Raw genomic sequence first — 22339 nt, 5'->3', positions numbered from 1 at the left:
ATCTAAATTTTGAATAAACGAAAAATTAAAATTTAATTTAATTTAATAAAATTGAAAAAACCAAATGTTAAAATATCTTTAAAATGGATGTATTCAAACGCTAGAAACTTCAAAAATTGAAAAAACTAAATATTGAAACATCAATAAATTGGGAAATTCAAAAGTTGAGAAATCGAATAACTTTTTTCCACCAAGTGTCTTTTTTTTTGAAAAATTGGAAGATCACAGGTATTTGAGTGTTATTTTTTGACAGAATTAAAAAAATTTGGAGACTGCTGCTAGTATTTTGTTTTTGACAAAATTTGAAAAAACGACTTGTTTCTTAACACCTCTAATTTATTTTTGTTTTTTCTAAAAAAGGAGATTTTTTGTTGTTTGACTGGATCTCAGGTTTCCGAACACTTTTTTATTTATAAAAAATCACTTTATTTAAATTTTAAAACATTTTGACTGTCACTGGTTTTCCAAAAAAAAAGAATCTTGAGATTCCGAGTGGTTTGAAAAAATTGGAATTTTATTAATGGAAAAAAAAATTTTAAAAATCTCAAGTTTCCGAGTTTTTTTTTTATAAAAAAATTTCTGTTTTTATTTAAGAACGTCATTTTCTACTTAAAAAAATGTAGAGTTTCTAAGCCTTGTTTCTTTTTTTTGTTAAAGAAAATCTCAAACTTCCACTAAGTGTCTTTTTTTTTTTGAAAAATTGGAAGATCACAGGTTTTTGAGTGTTATTTTTTGACAGAATTAAAAAAATTTTGGAAACTGCTGCTAGTAATTTGTTTTTGACAAAATTTGAAAAAACGACTTGTTTTTTAACATATTTCGTTAATTTTTGTTTTTCAAAAAAAAAAGTAGATTTTTTGTCGGTTTTTTTTGTAAAAAATTGACAGTAGGTATATCAGGTTTCCGAATACTCTTTTCTTTATAAAAAAAACACTTTATTTAAATTTTAACACATTTTGAGTGTCACTGGCTTTCCAAAAAAAAAAGAATCTCGAGACTCCGAGTGGTTTGAAAAAATTGGAATTTTATTATGGGAAAAAAATTAAAAATATCTCAAGTTTCCGAGTTTTTAATCTCTGTTTTTATTTAAGAACGTCATTTTCTACTCAAAAAAATCTAGAGTTTGTAGGTGTTGTTTCTTTTTTTAGTTTAAGAAAATCTCAAATTCCCAAGTGTTTTTTTTTCAAAAATTGGAAGAAGCTCAGGAAAATCGAAAAACTGATAAATTTAAAAATGAAAACTCGAAGAGTCATATCGTAAAATTAAACATACTAAAGAAAAAAAAATGAAAAATTAAAAATGGCCAATCGAAAAATTTGAAAAACAAAAATTTTTAAAATAGGACTATATGAAAAATTAAAAATTGGAAAATAAAGAAAATGAAGAACCAAAACGAAAAAATGCAAATCCAAAATTTGAAGAAATGAAAAAATGAAGAATCGAAAAACTGCACAAGTAATTAAAAATAATAAATGAAAAAGTTTTAAAAGCCAACAACTGAAAAATTAAAAAGTTTCACATTGAAACAGAGGAAAATTATAAAATCGAAAAACCGAAAAATTAAAAAAATAATGAAAATAAAAAACCAAAAGAAAAATTGCAAAACGAATAATTGAAGAAATGAAAAAATGAAAAAGCGATAAATTGAAAAATCGAAAATCGAAAAATTAAAAAGTGGCATAAATGAAAAATATTAAAATCTAATTATTTAAAAATTTAAAATTTGAATAATCAAAACTTTGAGGAAAACATGAATTGAATAAAAGAAAAATTAAAAATTGACATCTTGAAATATCAAAAATTACAAAAAAAAAATAAAATTCGAATAACTGAAAAATCGAAAAATTGGGAAACGAAAAGTTAAAATATCTAAATTTTGAATAAACGAAAAATTAAAATTTAATAAAATTGAAAAATTGAAAAAACCAAATATTAAAATATCTTTAAAATGGATGTATTCAAATGCTAGAAGCTTCAAAAATTGAAAAAATTAAATATTGATACATCAAAAAATTGGGAAATTCAAAAGTTGAGAAATCGAATAACTTTCAATCCAAAATTCGAAAAATTCTAGAATTTTGAAAAATCGAAAAATGGAAAATGTGAAAAATGAAATATTAAAATATCTAAAAACACGTACCAAAGCGTTAATTATGCAACCAGTTATAGATTTCCGGCAACAAAATTTAAAATCAGACGGTCTTTTTTACTACTGGATTAAAGAATCGCAGATCACCGTGTTTTTCGTTAATATAAAACTGCGCTCTTGAAATTTTGTTTTAAAAGATTAAAATCCACCTTAACGTTGGCGTAATTTGATGACGCTCAGTCAATGTAATTTGACGTCGCTGAGTTAGCTCAATTTTACAATCACTACAAAGCACGCTTTTTGCATTTTTAAACATTCTTCAATTTCATGTACCTCAAGGGCGCTTGAGCGAAACGATCGAATGTCCTGGAAAGGCCGTCCGGAGCTGGAATTTCCGCGAGGACGAAAAACGGTGTTTATTCGTCCGCTTTTTCTGTAAACTCGCTCCCCGATCTTGATCGGGGGCAACTACCGAGTCGAGGCCCGCGCTAGATAGGTCCCCTCGATAAACGAAGAATGTTGTAGTCCGATATCAGCGAAAGAATTCCAGTTATTGATTTCATACAACCGCCCCAGGTTATCGGTGACGAAGCGAAAAGCGGGAGGAGACAACCGACGAACTTTACTATTACGGCATCTTTATCACGAAATTTAATTTAGAGATAAAAAGGAAAACAGAAAACGTTTTATGTAGTACTTTTTACAAACGAATTCGATTCCCTCGCACTGCTTCCACGTTTACAGGTTTCTTTATGCAAAGTTTGCGCGGAAGTTTTTGTTGCTTTGAGTGAAAAATGGGGCGGATCGTCGCTAAGTTGTTTATTGCAAAGTTTGAGTCGGATTCGGATCAAAACAACATGAATAAGTCATAAATTTATGGAAAAAATCTTAAGTTTTCCAGTGAAATTTGTATGCTTTTGTCGCGTCCGCGTGCCAATGCCCATTTGCTTACCGAAGGGTGAAATTTCGTTCCTGCACCCCTTAGCGAACAAACAATGCAGGAATCGGAAAAACGTCGGCTCGCGTCGGATGTTTCTGATACGTGTCGTGTTTTTTCGATATATTCGACGGAGTCGTAAGAAATGTGACTCTATCGAGGGGGCAATCTTTCCAAACGGCCCGCATTTCAATGAATTAAAGGAAATTGTTTTAGAGGCGCTCTAAAGTTCTTCTAATGTACCCTTCCAGCTTTATGAGACTCCAAAGAGGTCAGACCTTAATGCAATTTGGAAAGCTTTCAGCAGAATCAATAACTCGATCAAATCTACTTCTCGATGCATACAAATCACATTCAGAGCTCTCGTTTTGAAAGGGCAATAACCGCTTTTAAGGCCCGCAGTCTCTAAAGAAATTAGCGAGTGGGTCCTCGGCAAAGGTGCCATCTAAATCAATTTCCTTCCCGCCACTCACGAACGACGAGTTTTCGGACCACCCTCTGCGTTTTTCGTCTCGATTTCACCTCATCCAGAGCAAACCAAACGTTCGTTCGTTTAATATTCTCCTCAAACAGCTAAATATAGAGATCAAAGATTTTCCCTGTGCAAACATTTTAGTCGTGGGCTCATTTCATAAAACTTCCGTTGGCTTCGACAATGGATCCTCTTTCGATCCAATCTCGGTATTTCGGCATCTTATTACATGTTTGTCGTCCAAACAGTATTAATAACGCCATTTTTTCATTCCACAAAAAGCCTCCTCACTCCCGTTATGCAAATTAATTCGAGTATCAATTTGCATCGAAACGTTTTATTGTTTGCGGAAAAATATAAAATACGAAATTACATGAATATCTTACCGTTCGAGAAGAACCCAAAAGAAACGTCTGCCGGGTAATTTCAAATTAAATTTATTGGACTGCGGAGGAAAGCCACTTTTTTCATCTTTGAATGTTTCTTATTGTGGAAGAGCAACTGTATTCCGTTCCCCGAGGAGTAAAGTGAAAAGGGAGGAATTATTATTAACAGCAAGACCTGTCTGTGCATGCTTTTTTATTTTTTTTTTGAGAGCGCGCTACGAACGCGGAGAGCATAATTTATGGCCGGCTCTGCAGAGCTTCGATCGAAAACGGTGGCCCGATATTGACGAACGGTTTGTTTTTAAATTGACAAGACAACGTTTTTGTTTATAATAATAATTATTGTTAATAATTAATAATAATTAGCTTGGCACGGGTAGCAGACATATGCAACCCGGAGTCTGCATATTTGTTTGTTGTGTTGCATATAGAACACAGGAAGTTTCGTTTTTTATAATTTTTTTTTACACAATTTACACGAAACCTTCCTCACGAATCACTCTATCTATTGGTGAAAACCGCATGAAAATCCGTACAGTAGTTTTTGAGTTATTGCATACAGAGGCTTCGTCAGTGACTTTATTTTACGTATGGGGAGAGTTGCCTAATTTGGACCGTTTGCACAAAATCTGCATTATAATTGTCATTTTTTATTAAATAAAGGTAACAAAAAATATATAGAGTCTCTTCTTCATGAGCCCTCTCCACTACGTGACCTTTTGTAAGGCGTCGCCTGAGAACTTGTTTGATCCACAGACCGGAGCGCGCTCAGGCCAATGTCGACTCTAAGCGTTCAGAATTTTTTAGTCACAATTTTGGTAGTTATTTTTTACTTTTATTTTTAGCAATAACGCAATAAAAAGCTCTCAGTGATCGAAAAACCGAAAAATTGAATTATCGAAGAATAGAAAATTTTAAAAATCGAAAAATTAAAAAAAAACAGAAATTCGAGAGTTTCCAAAACTGATAGTGTTGAAAAAATTGAGAAATCGGAAACTTGAAAAATCGAGGAATCTAAAAATCGGTAAATTTTAAAAATTGAAAACATTGAAAAATTCAAATATCGAAAAATTGGAAAATCGAAAATTTAAAAATTTGGAAAATGGAAAAACTGAAAACTCGAAAAATCGAAAAACCTAAAATTTTAAAACCTGAAAAGTTAAAATATCGAAAAGTTGAAAAATTGAGAAATCGAAGTATAAAATAGTCAGAAAATTGAAAAACGTAAACTTTAAAAAACGGAAAGTTGTAAATCCAAAAAGTAAAAAGCCGAGAAAGTTGAAATACTAAAAAACTCCAAAACTCAAATATCCAAAATTGGGAAATTAAAAAATTGAAAAATCAAAAACCTGAAAAATTGAACTGAAAAATCGAAACTTTGGGAAGGCGAGAAATGGGAAAATCAAAAAATAGATTAATTGAGAAATCGGAAAACTGAAAATTCAACGTCAAAAGTTGAAAAATCTAAAATTTAAAACATAGAATACCCACCCGTCTCGATTTCAGTGATTAATTTTATCTGCTCTAAGTGAAAAATGGATCTTATGCAGAAATAAAATTAGTCGCTAGAATAAAAAGAGGGGGGGTGGGCGGAGCTAGTACTTGGTAAGATAAGAATGATTTTGGCAAATGACATGTCCTGTAAGAAAACTGAGGGTGGGTGGGCGGGGCTAGTACTCGCAACGATAAGACTGAACAATATTAAGAATAATAACCGGAATGAAATGGGGGAGTGTGGGCGGGGCTATTGCTTGTCTATAAAAGATTCTATGAGAAAGTTATACTTGGCCCCACCCACCGACCCCTCCTCTCATTTTTTTTTCTTCTGAAATAAGAAATACATCTTATGACAAATAATTCAACAATAAAAAAATTACTTAGCGCTAATTTCGATTAATTCCCACTCCCACTCTACAAAAGAACAATTACCTAAACCCCGCCCACCCACTCGCCTCCATTTCGGTGATTAATTTTATTTGCTCTGAATGAAAGGTGGATCTTATGCAGAAATAAAATTAGTCGCTAGAATGAGAAGAGGGGGGGTGGGCGGGGCTAGTATTTGTTAAGATAAGACTGATTTTGGCAAGTAATATACTCTCCAAAAACATAAAGGGCGGGTGGGTGGGGCTAGTATCTACGACGATAAGACTGAACAATAGTAAGAGTAGTAACTGAAATGAAATGGGTGAGGGTGGGCGGGGCTTTAAAAGACTCTAGGAAGAAGTTAACCTTAGCCCCACCCACCCGTTCTTCTATTTTTTTTCTTCTGAAATAAGAAACAAATCTTATGACAAATAATACAACAATAAAAAAATTACTTAGCGCTAATTTCGATTATTTCCCACTCCTACTCTACAAAAGAACATATACCTAAACCCCGCCCACCCACCCGCCTCCATTTCTGTGATTAATTTTATCTACTCTGAATGAAAGGTGGATCTTATGTAAAAATAAAACTAGTCGTGAGAACGAGAAAAGGAGGGGTGGGCGGGGCTGGTACATGTTAAGATAAGATTGATTTTGACAAGTAATATACTCTGTAAGAAAATAGAGGGAGGGTGGGCGGGGCTAGTACTTGCAACGATAAGACTGAACAATATTAAGAGTAGTAACTGGAATGAAGAAGGGGTGGGTGGGCGGGGATATTGTTTGTCTATGAAAGACTCTATGAAAACAAAAATCTAGAAATCGAAACTCGATAATTTAAAAAATTGGAAAATTGAAAAATCGGATAATTCAAAAATCGAAACATCAATTGAGAAATCGAAAAACCAAAAAAGCAAAATCCAAGAATTGAAGAACTGAAAAATCGAAACTTGGAGAAGTCGAGAAATAGGAAAATAGATTAATTGAGAAATCGGAAAACTGAAAATTTTAGCAACGTCAAAATTTGAAAAATTGAAAAATAGAAATACTGAAGAACTGAAAAATTTAAAAAGCAACGTGAAAATTTGAAAAATTGAAAAATTGAAATACTGAAAAATTTAAAAATCTTAAATTTGAAACATTAAACAATGAAAATATCAGAAAATTGAAAAATCGAGAAATCCAAACGTCAAAAAATAAAAAAAATAAAAATTTAGTTTTCTTTGTATAACACGATTGCTTAAGAACATATTTCACATGGTAATTTCTCGTATAAAATAAGGATTTTACAATTAAGCTCTGCCTCTCGGCTTACGACGAATAAAAAAGTCAACAGAATTAAGATTGAGCGGGTGGGCGTGGATTATATTTTACCTTTATTTTTTTCACAACAAAAACTTAGAACTTGATTGTTAAATTTTCCATTTTAAATATGTTTTAAGATTCATGTTGTGAAAACAAGTCTATAAATATTAAAACAAAAAGGCTAAATGTAACCAAGGGAGCGGATTTTAACTACAAAATACTTATTTCTTTACAAAAAATTAAAAATATGTTTTTGAGTATCGTGTTGTTCAAAGAATGCTATCTATATTTTAAAAAATTGGTCTAAAGAGTTTAGACAGTACTTCCCTCGCTGTCGAAAACGTGACGACTGCATGTCTATTATTTTTTTTTCGCAGTAGATTTCATTATTTTTTGTGAGTCACCCGGTATATGCAAATTCAAAAAATATGAATGGAATGATAAATTACAAGTACAATTTTTGGTTAGCGTTTTATCATCTACATGATATTCCTAATATAACTACAAAATTTCACAACAATCGGCCCAGTACTTTCGGAGATTATCTGTCTAATAAAAATCCGGGACGGCAGACAGACGGACAGACGGACGGACAGACGGACAGACGGACAGACAGACGGAAATGGGGGACCTATTTCTTCGTCTTCTAGGGGTCATGAAAGATCGAGAAAACGTAAAAGTAGAGAGTCGACCGACGGACTCGATTACAATACTTCCTTTGCTTACGCTCGGGAAGTAATAAAAATTGGAAAATCGAAAATTTAAAAATTCGGAAAATAGAAAAGTTAAAATATCGAAAAGTTTAAAAATTGAGAAATCGAAGTATAAAACAGTCGAAAAATTGAACAATGTAAACTTTAAAAACCGGAAAGTTGTAAATCCAAAAAGTAAAAAGCCGAGAAAGTCGAAATACTAAAAAATTCCAAAACTCAAATATCCAAAAATAGGGAAATTAAAAAATTGAAAAATCAAAAACCTGAAAAATTGAACTGAAAAACAAAGATCGAAACTTTGGGAAGGCGAGAAATGGGAAAATAAAAAAATAGATTAATTGAGAAATCGGAAAACTGAAAATTCAACATCAAAAGCCGAAAAATTAAAAAATATTGAAGAACTGAAAGATCGAAAAGTCGAAAAATCTAACATTTAAAACATTGAAAAAATCGAGAAATCGAAACTTGATAATTAAAAAAATTGGAAAATTGAAAAATCGGATAATTCAAAAATCGAAACATTAACTGAGAAATCGAAAAACCAAAAAAGCAAAATCGAAAAATCGAAACTTTCAGAAGTCGAGAAATAGGAAAATAGATTAATTGAGAAATCGGAAAACTGAAAACTTAGCAACGTCAAAATTTGAAAAATTGAAAAATAGAAACACTGAAGAACTGAAAAATTTAAAAATCTTAAATTTAAAACATTGAACAATTAAAATATCACAAAACTTAAAAATCGAGAAATCCAAACGTCAAAAAATAAAAAAAATAAAAATTTAGTTTTCTTTGTATAACACGATTGCTTAAGAACATATTTCACATGGTAATTTCTCGTATAAAATAAGGATTTTACAATTAAGCTCTGCCTCTCGGCTTACAACGAATAAAAAAAGTCAACAGAATTAAGATAGGGCGGGTGGGCGGGGATTATATTTTACCTTTTTTTAATATACATAGCCATTTTTTTTCACAACAAAAACTTAGAACTTGATTGTTAAATTTTCCATTTTAAATATGTTGTAAAAACAAGTCTATAAATATTAAAACAAAAAGGGAAAATGTAACCAAGGGGGCGGATTTTAACTGCAAAATACTTATTTCTTTACAAGAAATTAAAAATATGTTTTTGAGTATCGTGTTGTTCAAAGAATGCTATCAATATTAAAAAAAAGGCAAAGTTTAAACCCCGCCCACCCACCCTATCTCAATTGTGATGATTTTTTCTATTCTTAGAAACTTAAAACACGTTTAAAATGGTACATTTTTGTAAGAAAATATGGATTTTGCAATAGGGCTCCGCCCCTAGGTCTGCCAACGAATGATAAATTCGTTACTATATATTTAGATCAAGGCAGGAAGGAATTGGGTTTGGTCTTTGGCTTTAATTTTTTCTTAATATGTATAGTATTCTTTGATTACCGCCCCTTTGCCTCTCTAAGATTAAAAAAAAATCAAAAATAGATTAGTTGAAAAATCGGAAAACTGAAAATTTAACAACGTCAAAATTTGAAAAATGGAAAAATAGAAATACTGAAGAACTGAAAAATCAAAAAATCGAGAAATCGAAAATTCTAAAATTTAAAACATTGAACAATTAAAATATCGCAAAATTGAAAAATCGAGAAATCTAAACATCAAAAATAAAAATTCGGAAATCTAAAATTTGAAAATCGAAAAACTGTAAATCGGCAAATCGAAACTCCAGAATTTAAAAAATTGAAAAATTGGAAAATCGAAAAATTGAAAAGCCCAGAGGATCGAGAAATCGAGGAGTCGAAAGCCAAGAAGAAAAGTTAAAAATTGAAGAATTAATAAATCGAGAAATTGAAAAATCGGAAAAATTGCAAAAAGAAAAATTGGAAAATCGAAAATTTAAAAATTCGGAAAATCGAAAAATTGAAATATAGAAGAACTGGAAATTCGAGAAATCGAAAAACCTGGAATTTTAAAAATTGAAAAATTAAAACATCATTTTACAAAAATGCAGACAGTATTCTTCCGTTTTACTAATTTAATAGTTGACTTACAACTAAAGCTTTCATTCCATACCAACAGATGTCACTTTTATGCCCAATTAGCTAAAATGATTCCAATCCAAATTAGGACGCGGTTCAAATTACGCAACTCTCCCCTATATAGTATGTATAGATGTGAAAGCTTCTTGGGAGTCGCAAGTCTTTTGACCCCGAATTGTCTTTTTTTATTAAAGAATATGAAATCTTCTGGAGTCCCCAACTGACTTTTTTTTAAGATGATGAAACCTTCTCGGTCACCCCAACTTAGGGTGATCATCCGTCCGGATTTTTTCCGGACATGTTCGGAATTTGAGGTACAAAATTATTTCGTATTTTTATTTTACATCAAAAAGTATACATTGAGAATCCGGCGCACCGATTAATTTTAAAGACGTTTTATTCCTATTTAATGAAAAATGAAAAATTACTCAAAAAAAAATTACAGTGTGGTAAAGTATAAGAAATAGCACTCTGTATATTGTAAATTGTACATAAGACTACAAAATATTCTATAATCTAATATAGTGATGTTATTTAGATGTTTAGAATTTTTTATTTTATTCTCGTATATAATAACTACATATTTAAAAAAAAAAATGTGTACTTTCAAATATTTTATTTCATTGTAAAACAAGACGACTTTTATCCCCTCCCCCTCGCCTCTTCCTCAACCCCATCAATACTACATCCGGAAATGGTTTGAAGCAAATATAGTCACCCTACCCCAACTGTCTTTTTTTTTAAGAAGATGAAACTTTCTCGGGGGCCCCAACTGTAATTTTTTATGAAAGAATATTAAACCTTCTCAGAGACCCCAACTGTCTGCTTTTTAAGATGATGAAACCTTCTCGGTGACCCCAACTGTCTTTTTACTTCCCGAGCGTAAGCAAAGGAAGTATTGTAATCGAGTCCGTCGGCCGACTCTCTACTTTTACGTTTTCTCGATCTTTCATGACCCCTAGAAGACGAAGAAATAGGTCTCCCATTTCCGTCTGTCTGTCCGTCTGTCCGTCCGTCTGTCCGTCTGTCCGTCTGTCCGTCTGTCCGTCTGTCCGTCTGCCGTCCCGGATTTTTATTAGAAAGATAATCTCCGAAAGTACTTGACCGATTGTTGTGAAATTTTGTACTTATATTAAGAATATCATGTAGATGGTAAAACGCTAACCAAAATTTGTCTAATCATCCCCACCACTAATGCGATGACGTCACTTCAAAATTGTACATAGTAAATAGGTTTTAAATTGTATAAAATAACATAGTCCTACACATGTAGTTTACAACTCCCAATTGACTTTTCACCCGAAACGTCCAGATTTTTGGAAAAAAAATCAAAATTATAAAACAACATTTTGAAATTTAATTTTTAATCTGCTAACCAGAATGCTTTGAAATGTTGCAGATGTTTTAAGGCTATAAAGAGCATCATAAATCTTTAGTCAAAAAATATTTGCTTATCCCCTCCAAAAACTTGATGACGTCAGCTCAAAAGTTTGTGGAATAAATCATATCTAAAATGTACAAAATATGATGAGTCTGTACTTGTGATCTATCACTGCATTCATATTTTTTGGATTTGCATATACAGGGTGACTCAAAAAAATTAATGAATGCGTAAATTTATTTTACTGATTTACTCAGAAACTACAAAACCGAATGCTTTGAAATCTTGCAGATGTTTTAAGGTTATAAAGAGCATAATAAATTTTTAGTCAAAATATATTTGGTTATCTTCTACAAAAAACTGATGACGTCAGCTCAAAAGTTTGCCGAATAAATCGAATCTAAAATGTACAAAATATGATGTGTCTGTACTTGTGATTTATCATTCCATTCATATTTTTGGATTTGCATATGCAGGGTGACTCAAAAAAATTAATGAATGCGTGAATTTATTTTATCGATTTAAGCAGGAATTACAAAACCGAATGCTTTGAAATCTTGGAGATATTTTAAAGTTATTATAGGCATGGTAAGCTTTTGTTCAAAATGTATTTGTTCATCCCTCCTAAAAAAATTGATGACGTCACCCTTAAATTTTGCTGAATAAATCCCATCTAAAATGCAAAAAATATGATGGGTTTGTACTTGTGATTTATCATTCCATTCATATTTTTTAGATTTTCTTAAGAGGTGGTTCAAAAAAATTAATGAAGTCAATTTATTTTATTGATTAAATTAAAGGCAACACTTATTATTAGTATTACACCCCAACCAACCCAATTTGGTAGACACAAAATTTGTTAAAGGAAAAACTCGGTTGAAACATAAGGGTAGCACGCTTATTTACATCGACTTTAACATTACAGACCTGCATTTGTTTTATGCGCTCACTTCGTTCCGCGAATGTGGAATAGACATGTTTATAATCAACCAATTGTGAATTTCACCGTCAAGAATTAAAATAAAACCCAATGTTTTATATAATAAGCGGAAGCCGAAACGATAAAACCGATGGTCGTTTTGTTTACAGTTTCTCTGTTTGACTCTCACGTATGTTGTTACGCTTGTCATCTTAAATTAAGAATGTTTATACATAAACGATTTTCAGTTGCCTCTCATATTACTAGACAGCGGATTTCTGTCGGGCTACGTCATGATTATAGGTGGGGACGCGCTGGATCGCCGGGACTCAGTAGTGGGTGATAGATAATCACTGAATTTAATCGGTACTAATTCCATAAATATAATTAACGATTTATTAATCAAACGGCTAAGTAAATGAGAACGGGAATTAACAGCAGAGTGCAACGAAACAGCGTTATTCTAATCTCAAATAAACGAAGTGCAGTCCGTAACCGCAATGAATTCGCATCCCGTACGAGCCGTACCGAGTTTGGCCTTGCCTAGCCCGACAGAAATCCGCTCTCTACATATTACACACCGGCGCCGTATACGTGAGCAAATTGTTTCGTTATTTTATTGATTATAACAAATCAATATTCAAAACGACCCAATTCATTTTCCCGAAAATTTGGGAATACAATAATTTTATTCTTAGTATTACACTACATCTATCCAAACTGATATACGTGCCCTTGCAAAAATGTTGATGACGTCATCGCAATTTTTTTTTTAATTCCCACTACAAAAATGTAATGAGAAAAAAAAACACAATAGGCATGCAGTCGTCAAGTTTCCGACAGCGAGGGAAGTACTGTCTAAACTCTTTAGACCAATTTTTTTATTAAAGAATATGAAACCTTCACGGAGACCCCAACTGACTTATTTATAAGATGATGAAACTTCCCGGTCGCCCAAAGTCTCTTTTTTTAAGAAAATGAAACCTTCTCGAGAGGCCCAATTGTCTTTTTTTTAATGAGGTAACGTTCTCGGGGGTCCAACTGTGTTTTTTTAAGAAAACGAAACCCTCCCGGGGGCCCAAACTCTTTTTTTTGGTAAAGAATGTGAAACCTCGAGAGACCCCAACTGCCTTTTCTTCAAAATAAAACTTTCTCTGCAGCCCAACTGTGTTCTTTAAGAAGACGAAACCTTCTCAAGGGTGCCAACTGTCATTTTTATTAAAGAATATGAAACCTTCTCGATGGTCCCAACTATCTTTTTTAGTAAAGAATGTGAAACCTTCTCGGGAGACCTCCAACTGTCTTTTTTCATAAGAAGACGAAACCTTCTCGGGAACCCTTAGTGTCTTTTTTTTAAGAAGATGAAATATTCTCGGAGACCCCCAAATGTCTTTTTTTAATTAAAGAGGGAACCCAACTGTCTTTTTTAGAAGATGAAACCTTCTCGAGGGGCATCAACTTTCTTTTTTTAGAAGATGAAAACTTTGGGGGGGGGGGCAACTGTCTTTTTTTTAAGATGAAACCTCTGGGGTCTCTAACTGCCTTTTTTAAGAAGACGATTTTAGTGCCGAAAAACGAATTGCACCACGATAATAAGCAAATTTAGCATTGTAAGTCGATATAAACCCAGAAAACCATGTAAACTAATTAGAATACAAACGAGTTTTATTTTCGTTAAGTGTATAATTGGTTGCATAATCAACGCATTCCATTGATTTGATCTTTTAAACTAAAACGTTCTGACTTCAAAGAGGTCGATTTGCGACTCCTAACCCACTAACCTCTAACGGTTTTCGCCGCATCGCTATAATGATCATCAATTACCTGTTTGTACACTAATTATTCAGGACGTCTTAATGATTCATCGCGCTGAAAGCCCTCCAGATTGTAACCATTCAGCTATTAATCTCCGATAAAACATCCGCGACAGTGCGGAACTAGGAAATCGTCAAAGCCGCTATCGACCAACCAACACGGCACAAGTTAAAGATAACCCCACTCTATAATTTCTCAGCCTAATTGCGCCCGATCTCTCATCCACCCTCCCCGTGCTTATCCGCTTTTTCCTCGCTTCGACATTGTCACATAAAACTGGCGCAGTCGGTAGGATACAATGAATGATCTCTTCCAGCTGTGCTACGGGGCGAGTTCGCCGGCCCTCTCCGACCGAAACCGCTTTCCCACGCTTTTCCGCACCCATCCGTCGGCCACCGTTCACAACCCGACGCGCATCAAGCTAATGAAGAAGTTCGGCTGGTCGAGGGTGGCCATCCTGCAGCAGGCGGAGGAAGTCTTCATTTCGACGGTGGAGGATCTGGAGACTCGTTGCATGGAGGCCAACATCGAGATCGTGACGAGGCAGTCGTTCCTGAGCGACCCCACCGACGCGGTGAGGAACCTGCGGCGGCAGGACGCGAGGGTCATCGTGGGGCTGTTCTACGTGGTGGCGGCGAGGAGGGTGCTGTGCGAGATGTACAAGCAGAAGCTGTACGGGAAGTCGTACACCTGGTTCTTTATCGGTGAGTCTTCGATTTTTAATGTTTGCGCCGTCTTCGTGGAGTAATTGCCGAAAGCGGATCGACGCAGGAGGGCGATAAAACGCTCTTTAATCCAATCAATGCAATTTACTGATAAGTAGGTATCGTTTTCTCAATCACATTACGGCAGACGTTCGAGTTGCGCCTTTGTGTTGTTTTTTTGTGTGTTGGTTCTTTTTTATTTTATTTCGTTTAGATAAATACTTGTTGATTATTTAGAGAGTTCGCGAACGTCGTAAATTTTATTGGAAGTTCAGGTGAAGAGCTCTGGAGACAATATCGAAAAGAGACAAATTTATTGCCTATTATGCGGCAGGCACTTACGGTTACGACGAAAACAACATAACAAGAAAAGTATTTTATAATCTAGAGAAGTTAATCCATAAACCCCCCACGGGTACAGTCATTATATTAATTGGATCGTATCTGATGGGCAGCTGCGTTTTCTTCCCGACAGACAGACAGTAGTTGAGGATGACGTATGCTATTCCAACTTTGATTTGGAGGACGCCGAATCGTTTACCTAAACACACGAAAAAAAATTGCATTAAAATACATAATATACACAAAACTTCACAAAAAAATTCAATTTCCTTGAGAAATAAGCAAATTAGATTTTGCGAATTTTACTTTATTTTTAAATAAATATGTGTGGATTGTTACTAAACTGCGGGTAAAAAGCATACCATGCGTATGTTTAAAATGAGTTTTTCATAGTATTAAAAAAAATGGGTCAAATGTGGACCAAAAAAGGCCTAATTTTACTTCATTTTCTGGGACCCCTTTTGTTTTTAAAGTGGTTTGAAAAAATCTTAGCGACATTTTTGCTTTTTTTTAAGCACTTTGAAAGAGTTCTGTTTTTAAAGTAGTTTGAAAGAGTCTTGGGGATGCCGTCTCTTGTTTTTGAAGTAGTTTGAAAGAATCTCCGGGACCCGTTGTACCTGATTCTTGAAGTAATTTGAAAGAATCTCTTGAACACCTTTTGTCTCGTTTTTGAAGTAGTTTGAAAGCTTCTCGGGGAGCTCTTGCGTTTCGTTTTTGGAGTACTTTTTGAAAGAATCTCAGGAACACCTTCGATTTATTTTTGAAGTAGTTTGAAAGAATTTGTGCTTTTTTTCGCCCTCAAATAGTGGAGAAAACTGGTCATTTAACCAGAGGTCTCCACTATTTTTTGTAAAAATGTAAAACTTGCTAAATCAGTCCGAAATTGAACCGAAAACAAGTCTATCTGTTGTGAAAATGCATGTATCTTATGGGAAAGTTTCTCAGAATCACGATTTTATGCTTACTTTCGTCGTGGGTCCTCAAATAGTGGAGAAAATGGCTTATCAAACGAGACACCTCCAATATTTTTTCTAAAAATATTAAACTTGCTAAATCAGTTCGCAATTGGTCCGAAAAAAAGTCTATCTGTTCCGAAAATGCAATTATCTTACGGGATATTTCTCGGAAACCCCTTTCATTTTTTTATTGAAGTAGTTTAAAAGAATCTTGGAGACTCCTTGTCTTGATTTTGAAGTAATTTGAAATAATTTAGGGGACTTCTTGCGTCTCCTTTTTGAAATAGTTTGAAATAATCTTGGGGATCCCTAGTGTTTTATGTTTGAAGTGGTTTAGAAAGAATTTCGGAGATCTCTTATGCTTGCTTTTTGAAGTAATTTGAAAGAATCATGGGGACTTTTGTGTTTTATTTTTGAAGTAATTTAAAAGAATCTGGTTTTTGAAGTAGTTTGAAAGAATTTCGGAGATCCCTTTCATTTTGATTTTGAAGTGGTTTGAAAACATGTCGAGGATCCCTTGCGTCTGATATTTGAAATACTCTGAAAGAGTCCTTTGTTTTGTTTTTTAAGTAGTTTGAAAGAATCTTGGGTATCCCTAGTGTTTTATGTTAGAAGTGGTTTAGAAAGAATTTCGGAGATCCCTTATGCTTGGTTTTTGAAGTAATTTGAAAGAATCATGGGGAAATTTTGTTTTATTTTTGAAGTAATTTAAAAGAATCTGGTTTTTGAAGTAGTTGGAAAGAATTTCGGAGATCCCTTATGCCTAGTTTTTGAAGTAATTTGAAAGAATCTGGTTTTTGAAGTAGTTTGAAAGAATTTCGGAGATCCCTTATGCCTAGTTTTTGAAGTAATTTGAAAGAATCACGGGGATATTTTGTTTTATTTTTGAAGTAATTTAAAAGACTCTGGTTTTTGAAGTAGTTTGAAAGAATTTCGGAGATCCCTTTCGTTTTGATTTTGAAGTGGTTTGAAAACATGTCGGGGATCCCTTGCGTCTGATATTTGAAGTAGTCTGAAAGAGTCCTTTGTTTTGTTTTTTAAGTTGTTTGAAAGAATCTTTTGTATCTCTAGTGTTTTATGTTTGAAGTGGTTTAGAAAGAATTTCGGAGATCCCTTATGCCTGGTTTTTGAAGTAATTTGAAAGAATCACGGGGACATTTTGTTTTATTTTTGAAGTAATTTAAAAGAATCTGGTTTTTGAAGTAGTTTGAAAGAATTTCGGAGATCCCTTATGCCTAGTTTTTGAAGTAATTTGAAAGAATCACGGGGACATTTTGTTTTATTTTTGAAGTAATTTAAAAGAATCTGGTTTTTGAAGTAGTTTGAAAGAATTTCAGAGATCCCTTTCGTTTTGATTTTGAAGTGGTTTGAAAACATGTCGGGGATCCCTTGCGTCTGATATTTGAAATACTCTGAAAGAGTCCTTTGTTTTGTTTTTTAAGTAGTTTGAAAGAATCTTGGGTATCCCTAGTGTTTTATGTTTGAAGTGGTTTAGAAAGAATTTCGGAGATCCCTTATGCCTGGTTTTTGAAGTAATTTGAAAGAATCATGGGGAAATTTTGTTTTATTTTTGAAGTAATTTAAAAGAATCTGGTTTTTGAAGTAGTTTGAAAGAATTTCGGAGATCCCTTATGCCTGGTTTTTGAAGTAATTTGAAAGAATCATATGGACATTTTGTTTTATTTTTGAAGTTATTTAAAAGAATCTGGTTTTTGAAGTAGTTTGAAAGAATTTCCGAGATCCCTTATGCCTGGTTTTTGAAGTAATTTGAAAGAATCATGGGGAAATTTTGTTTTATTTTTGAAGTAATTTAAAAGAATCTGGTTTTTGAAGTACTTTGAAAGAATTTCGGAGATCCCTTATGCCTGGTTTTTGAAGTAACTTGAAAGAATCATGGGGACATTTTGTTTTATTTTTGAAGTATTTAAAAGAATCTGGTTTTTGAAGTAATTTGAAAGAATTTCGGAGATCCCTTTCGTTTTGTTTTTGAAGTGGTTTGAAAAAATGTCGGGATCCCTTGCGTCTGATACTTGAAGTAGTCTGAAAGAGTCCTTTGTTTTGTTTTTTAAGTAGTTTGAAAGAATCTTGGGTATCTCTAGTGTTTTATGTTTGAAGTGGTTTAGAAAGAATTTCGGAGATCCCTTATGCCTGGTTTTTGTAGTAATTTGAAAGAATCATGGGGAAATTTTGTTTTATGTTTGAAGTAATTTAAAAGAATCTGGTTTTTGAAGTAGTTTGAAAGAATCTTGGGGATCTCTAGTGTTTTATGTTTGAAGTGGTTTAGAAAGAATTTCGAAGATCCCTTATGCCTGGTTTTTGAAGTAATTTGAAAGAATCATGGGGAAATTTTGTTTTATTTTTGAAGTAATTTAAAAGAATCTGGTTTTTGAAGTAGTTGGAAAGAATTTCGGAGATCCCTTATGCCTGGTTTTTGAAGTAATTTGAAAGAATCATGGGGACATTTTGTTTTATTTTTGAAGTAATTTAAAAGAATCTGGTTTTTGAAGTAATTTGAAAGAATTTCGGAGATCCCTTATGCCTAGTTTTTGAAGTAATTTGAAAGAATCACGGGGACATTTTGTTTTATGTTTGAAGTAATTTAAAAGAACCTGGTTTTTGAAGTAGTTTGAAAGAATCTTGGGGATCTCTAGTGTTTTATGTTTGAAGTGGTTTAGAAAGAATTTCGAAGATCCCTTATGCCTGGTTTTTGAAGTAATTTGAAAGAATCATGGGGAAATTTTGTTTTATTTTTGAAGTAATTTAAAAGAATCTGGTTTTTGAAGTAGTTGGAAAGAATTTCGGAGATCCCTTATGCCTGGTTTTTGAAGTAATTTGAAAGAATCATGGGGACATTTTGTTTTATTTTTGAAGTAATTTAAAAGAATCTGGTTTTTGAAGTAATTTGAAAGAATTTCGGAGATCCCTTTCGTTTTATTTTTGAAGTGGTTTGAAAAAATGTCGGGATACCTTGCGTCTGATATTTGAAGTAGTCTGAAAGAGTCCTTTGTTTTTTTTTTTAAGTAGTTTGGAAGAATCTTGGGATCCCTTGACATGTTTTTAAAGTAATTTGAAAGAATTTCGGTGACCCCTTGCGTATGGTTTTTGGAGTAGTTTGAAAGAATCTAAGGAACACCTTTAATTTATTTTTGGAGTCGTGTGAAAGAATCTTGGGGATCCCTAGTGTTTTATGTTTGATCTAGTTTAAAAAGGAATTCGGACACCCCTTATGCTTGGTTTTTGAAGTAGTTTGAAAGAATCTTGGGGAAATTTTGTGTTTTATTTTTGAAGTAATTTGAAGAAACTTCAAGGACCCCTTTCGTCTGGTTTTTTGAGTAGATTGAAAGAATCTTAGGAACACCTTTGATTTATTTTTGAAGTCTTTTGAAAAAATCTTGGGGATCCCTAGTGTTTTATGTTTGAAGTAGTTTAGAAAGAATTTCGGAGATCCCTTATGCTTGGTTTTTGAAGTAGTTTCAAAGAATCATGGGGAAATATTGTGTTTTGTTTTTGATGCAATTTAAAAGAATCTGGTTTTTGTAGTAGTTTGAAAGAATTTCGGATATCCCTTTCGTTTTTATTTTGAAGTAGTTTGAAAGAATGTCAGCGATCCTTTGCGTCTGATTTTTTAAGTAGTCTGAAAGAATCTCAGGAACACCATTGATTTATCTTTGAAGTCGTGTGAAAGAATCTTGGGGATCCCTTGGTTTTTGAAGTAGTTTGAAAGCATCTTGGGGAAATTTTGTGTTTTATTTTTGAAGTAGTTTGAAAAAATGTCGGAGATCCCTTTTGTTTTGTTTTTGAAGTAATTTTAAGAATCTCGGGAACCCCTTGTGTCTGATTCTTGAAGTAATTTGAAATAATCTCGGGAATACCTTTTTTTTTAAGTAGTTTGAAAGAATCTCGGGAACACTTTTTGTTTTGTTTTTGAAGTCGTTTGAAAGAATCTCGGAGACTCCTTTTGTTTTGTTTTTGAAGTAGTTTGAAAGAGTCTCGGGAGTACCTTTTGTTTGTTTTTGAAGTAGTTTGAAAGAATCTCGGGGACTTGTTTTGTTTTGTTTTGGAATTTGTTGAAAGAATCTCAGAGACTCCGATTGTTTTTTTTAAGTAGTTTGAAAGAATCTCGGAAACACTTTTGGTTTTGTTTTTGAAGTCGTTTGAAAGCATCCCGGGGACTCCTTTTGTTTTATTTTGGAATTTGTTGAAAGAATCTCAGAGACTCTGATTGTTTTTTTTTTAAGTAGTTTGAAAGAATTTTGGGGATTCCTGGCCTTGTTTTTGAAGTAGTTTGAAAGAATCGTGGGGATCCCTTATCTTGTTTTTGAAGTAGTTTGAAAGAATCTTGGGGACTCCTTTTGATTTATTTTTGAAGCAGTTTGTAAGAATCTCGGGGACCCATTTCGTTTTGTTTTTGAAGTAGTTTGAAAGAATCTGGGGAACATCTTTTGTTTGTTTTTGAAGTAATTTGAAAGAATCTCGCGGACCCCTTTCGTTTTGTTTTTGTGCCTAATTCTTGAAATAATTTGAAAAAATCTCGGGAACACCAATTTAAAAGAATTGTGGAGATTTTTTTTAAAGGAATTCTTTTAAAAGCCACTGGATAATCCTCACCTAAACATATCCTCGGTCCTTCTCCGAAAGGAATAAACGTATACTTCGTCAGTTTCTCTTTATTTTCTCCAACGAACCGCTCAGGTTTGAACACTTTCGGATCCTCATAGTACTTAGGGTCGTGATGGAGTCCATACACCGGTAGAATAATCGGAGTACCTTTCTCAATAGTGACCTGTTTGCCATTCCTTAAACCGTAATTAAAATCCTCGGTACAGATTTTCTGAAGCGAAAACATCGGCGGATGAATACGAAGGGTTTCTACAACCAAAATCTGGAACATCGAGTAAGCACGAAAATTCCAACTTACCGTTAATCACACCATCCAAATACGGCAAAGCCTGCAGTGTTTCGTACGGCAACTCGTTACCGTTCTCTTCATATACTCTTCTCACTTCCTCTCTCAATTTTTCTTGCACGTCTAAGTTAGCCGCGAGCTCGAACAAAACAAAACTCATCAAAATCGAGCTCGTTTCGTAGCCTTCGCCGAAGAAACCGGCTGCATGAGCCGTCACATCTTCATCAGTGAATTTAAAATCTTCAGTTTGCTTCAGTTGACTCACGACGTGTAGATAATCGTTTCTGACTACGTTGTTCTCTTCTCTGTACTGTAACACTTGTCGGACGATCTGGATGAATTTTTTCTCCATTTCTTTCTTGATGAAGCTGTGGACGAAACGTGTTTGACGACACGAACGAGAATGTCTTCGTTTTTACCTGACTGATAACAATTTCGATAAAGGTGGTGATACAGTCATGAGAAAGAAACCGGTAGCTGGAGAGAAAAAGTCTTTGGCGAGTTGTCGAAACTCGCTGTTTTCTTCTTCGAGGCATTTGCCTTCGAGACCGAAGGCGCAGCTGGCGACGTTGTTCAAAGTGAATCGTCTACAGATGTCTTTGGCATCGGTGTTTTCGGTGCAATTTTGGATAAATGTTGCCAAATTTTTGCTATTTTCTACTAGGTATGGGTACAACCATTTCATCTGGAATTTTTTAGTGGTACTAAAGTGGTAAAGAAGGTGGTTGTGGTTACTTTTCCGCTTGTGAAGCCAGGGGTTAGTTGTGACCTAACCACTTTCCATTCTTCCCCTTTTAGCACGAAGGGGTTTCTTCCAAAAATCGGGTCGTGCTTTTTGCTGACTTCGTAGTCGTTTTCCCGGAAGCTGTTGAAAGATTTCACTGTTACTTCTCGGACGAGGGCGGGGTCGCGCACGAGGAGGATGGGGGTGGTGGCGCGGAACATCCCCACCATTTCGGCGTCACCATATTGGCTAAATAAAAATTGATAAATAAATAAAAACAAACTAAGTATGAAAAATTTTACTTATAGACGTCGGCAAAAATTTCTCCAGGTGAAGCTTTCAGGATGAAGCTTTTCCCCAAATTACCCACAAGGAAGTTAGGTTTAGGCCCCACGACTCCTCTTTTCTCCCAATATCGATAATTCAGCTTGAGAAAGTAGTAAACGGCGACGACCGCCAAAACCACGAGAAGCACGAACATTTTTGGATAATTGTTCGAAAACAACTAAATCTACCAGAAAAATATCTTTATAAATAATATTGGGAAAGAAAAATATTTTGAACGTTCGGAAAAGTACCACCCAAAAAGTTAGGTATCAGCGAAGACCTGACCTCATCGGTTACGACACTGTTTGTTAAACTCGACGAAAAAAGTCGTATCTTGCATCCTGTTTTTACAACAATTGTGTAAAAGAGGACGAAGTTTGCGTCGACGAGTGTACGTAAAATCAAACGAAAGTATCGACTTGCATCCGTGTGGGTTTGTTTTATCACAAACAAATAAAAATTCCATCACAACCGAGTTC

At 33.9% G+C, this 22339-nt stretch overlaps 2 protein-coding genes across 3 annotated transcripts in view; one reads left to right on the top strand and one right to left on the bottom strand.

The window, feature by feature from the left end:
• The window catches only part of Gaba-b-r1 (metabotropic GABA-B receptor subtype 1), a 237871-nt gene that overhangs the window by 162199 nt on the left and 53333 nt on the right, over positions 1–22339 (top strand). For both annotated transcript variants that reach the window (XM_064050983.1, XM_064050982.1), the window contains exon 4: positions 14218–14605. In XM_064050983.1, the coding sequence (XP_063907053.1) occupies positions 14218–14605 (388 nt within the window). The remainder of the gene's footprint in view (positions 1–14217; positions 14606–22339) is intronic.
• LOC135125415 (probable cytochrome P450 6a13) lies at positions 14969–22062 on the bottom strand. Its single transcript, XM_064050986.1, has 6 exons — positions 21836–22062; positions 21545–21782; positions 21229–21494; positions 20822–21177; positions 20512–20772; positions 14969–15146 (listed from the first exon to the last, which is right to left on the bottom strand). The coding sequence occupies exons 1-6, from the start codon at positions 22012–22014 to the stop codon at positions 14983–14985; spliced, it is 1464 nt and encodes a 487-aa protein (XP_063907056.1). The 5' UTR covers positions 22015–22062; the 3' UTR covers positions 14969–14982.

The sequence above is a fragment of the Zophobas morio genome, unplaced genomic scaffold (genome assembly GCF_036711695.1).
Source record: "Zophobas morio isolate AGI-343-1 ecotype UQ-CSIRO unplaced genomic scaffold, CSIRO_AGI_Zmor_V1 ptg000008l, whole genome shotgun sequence".
NCBI classification, from domain to species: Eukaryota; Metazoa; Arthropoda; class Insecta; order Coleoptera; family Tenebrionidae; genus Zophobas; species Zophobas morio.
The sequence above is the reverse complement of the archived record's forward strand: the minus strand, read 5'-3'. Positions and strand labels throughout refer to the sequence as shown.

Bases quoted from the DNA above. Each gene is read 5' to 3' on its own strand.
- LOC135125415 (XM_064050986.1), bottom strand. From the start codon at position 22,014: ATGTTCGTGCTTCTCGTGGTTTTGGCGGTCGTCGCCGTTTACTACTTT. The intron at 21,783-21,835 runs GTAAAATTTTTC...ATTTTTATTTAG, and splicing joins ATTTTTGCCGACGTCTATAA to CCAATATGGTGACGCCGAAA. The intron at 21,495-21,544 runs GTAACCACAACC...AAAAAATTCCAG, and splicing joins CTGGCTTCACAAGCGGAAAA to ATGAAATGGTTGTACCCATA.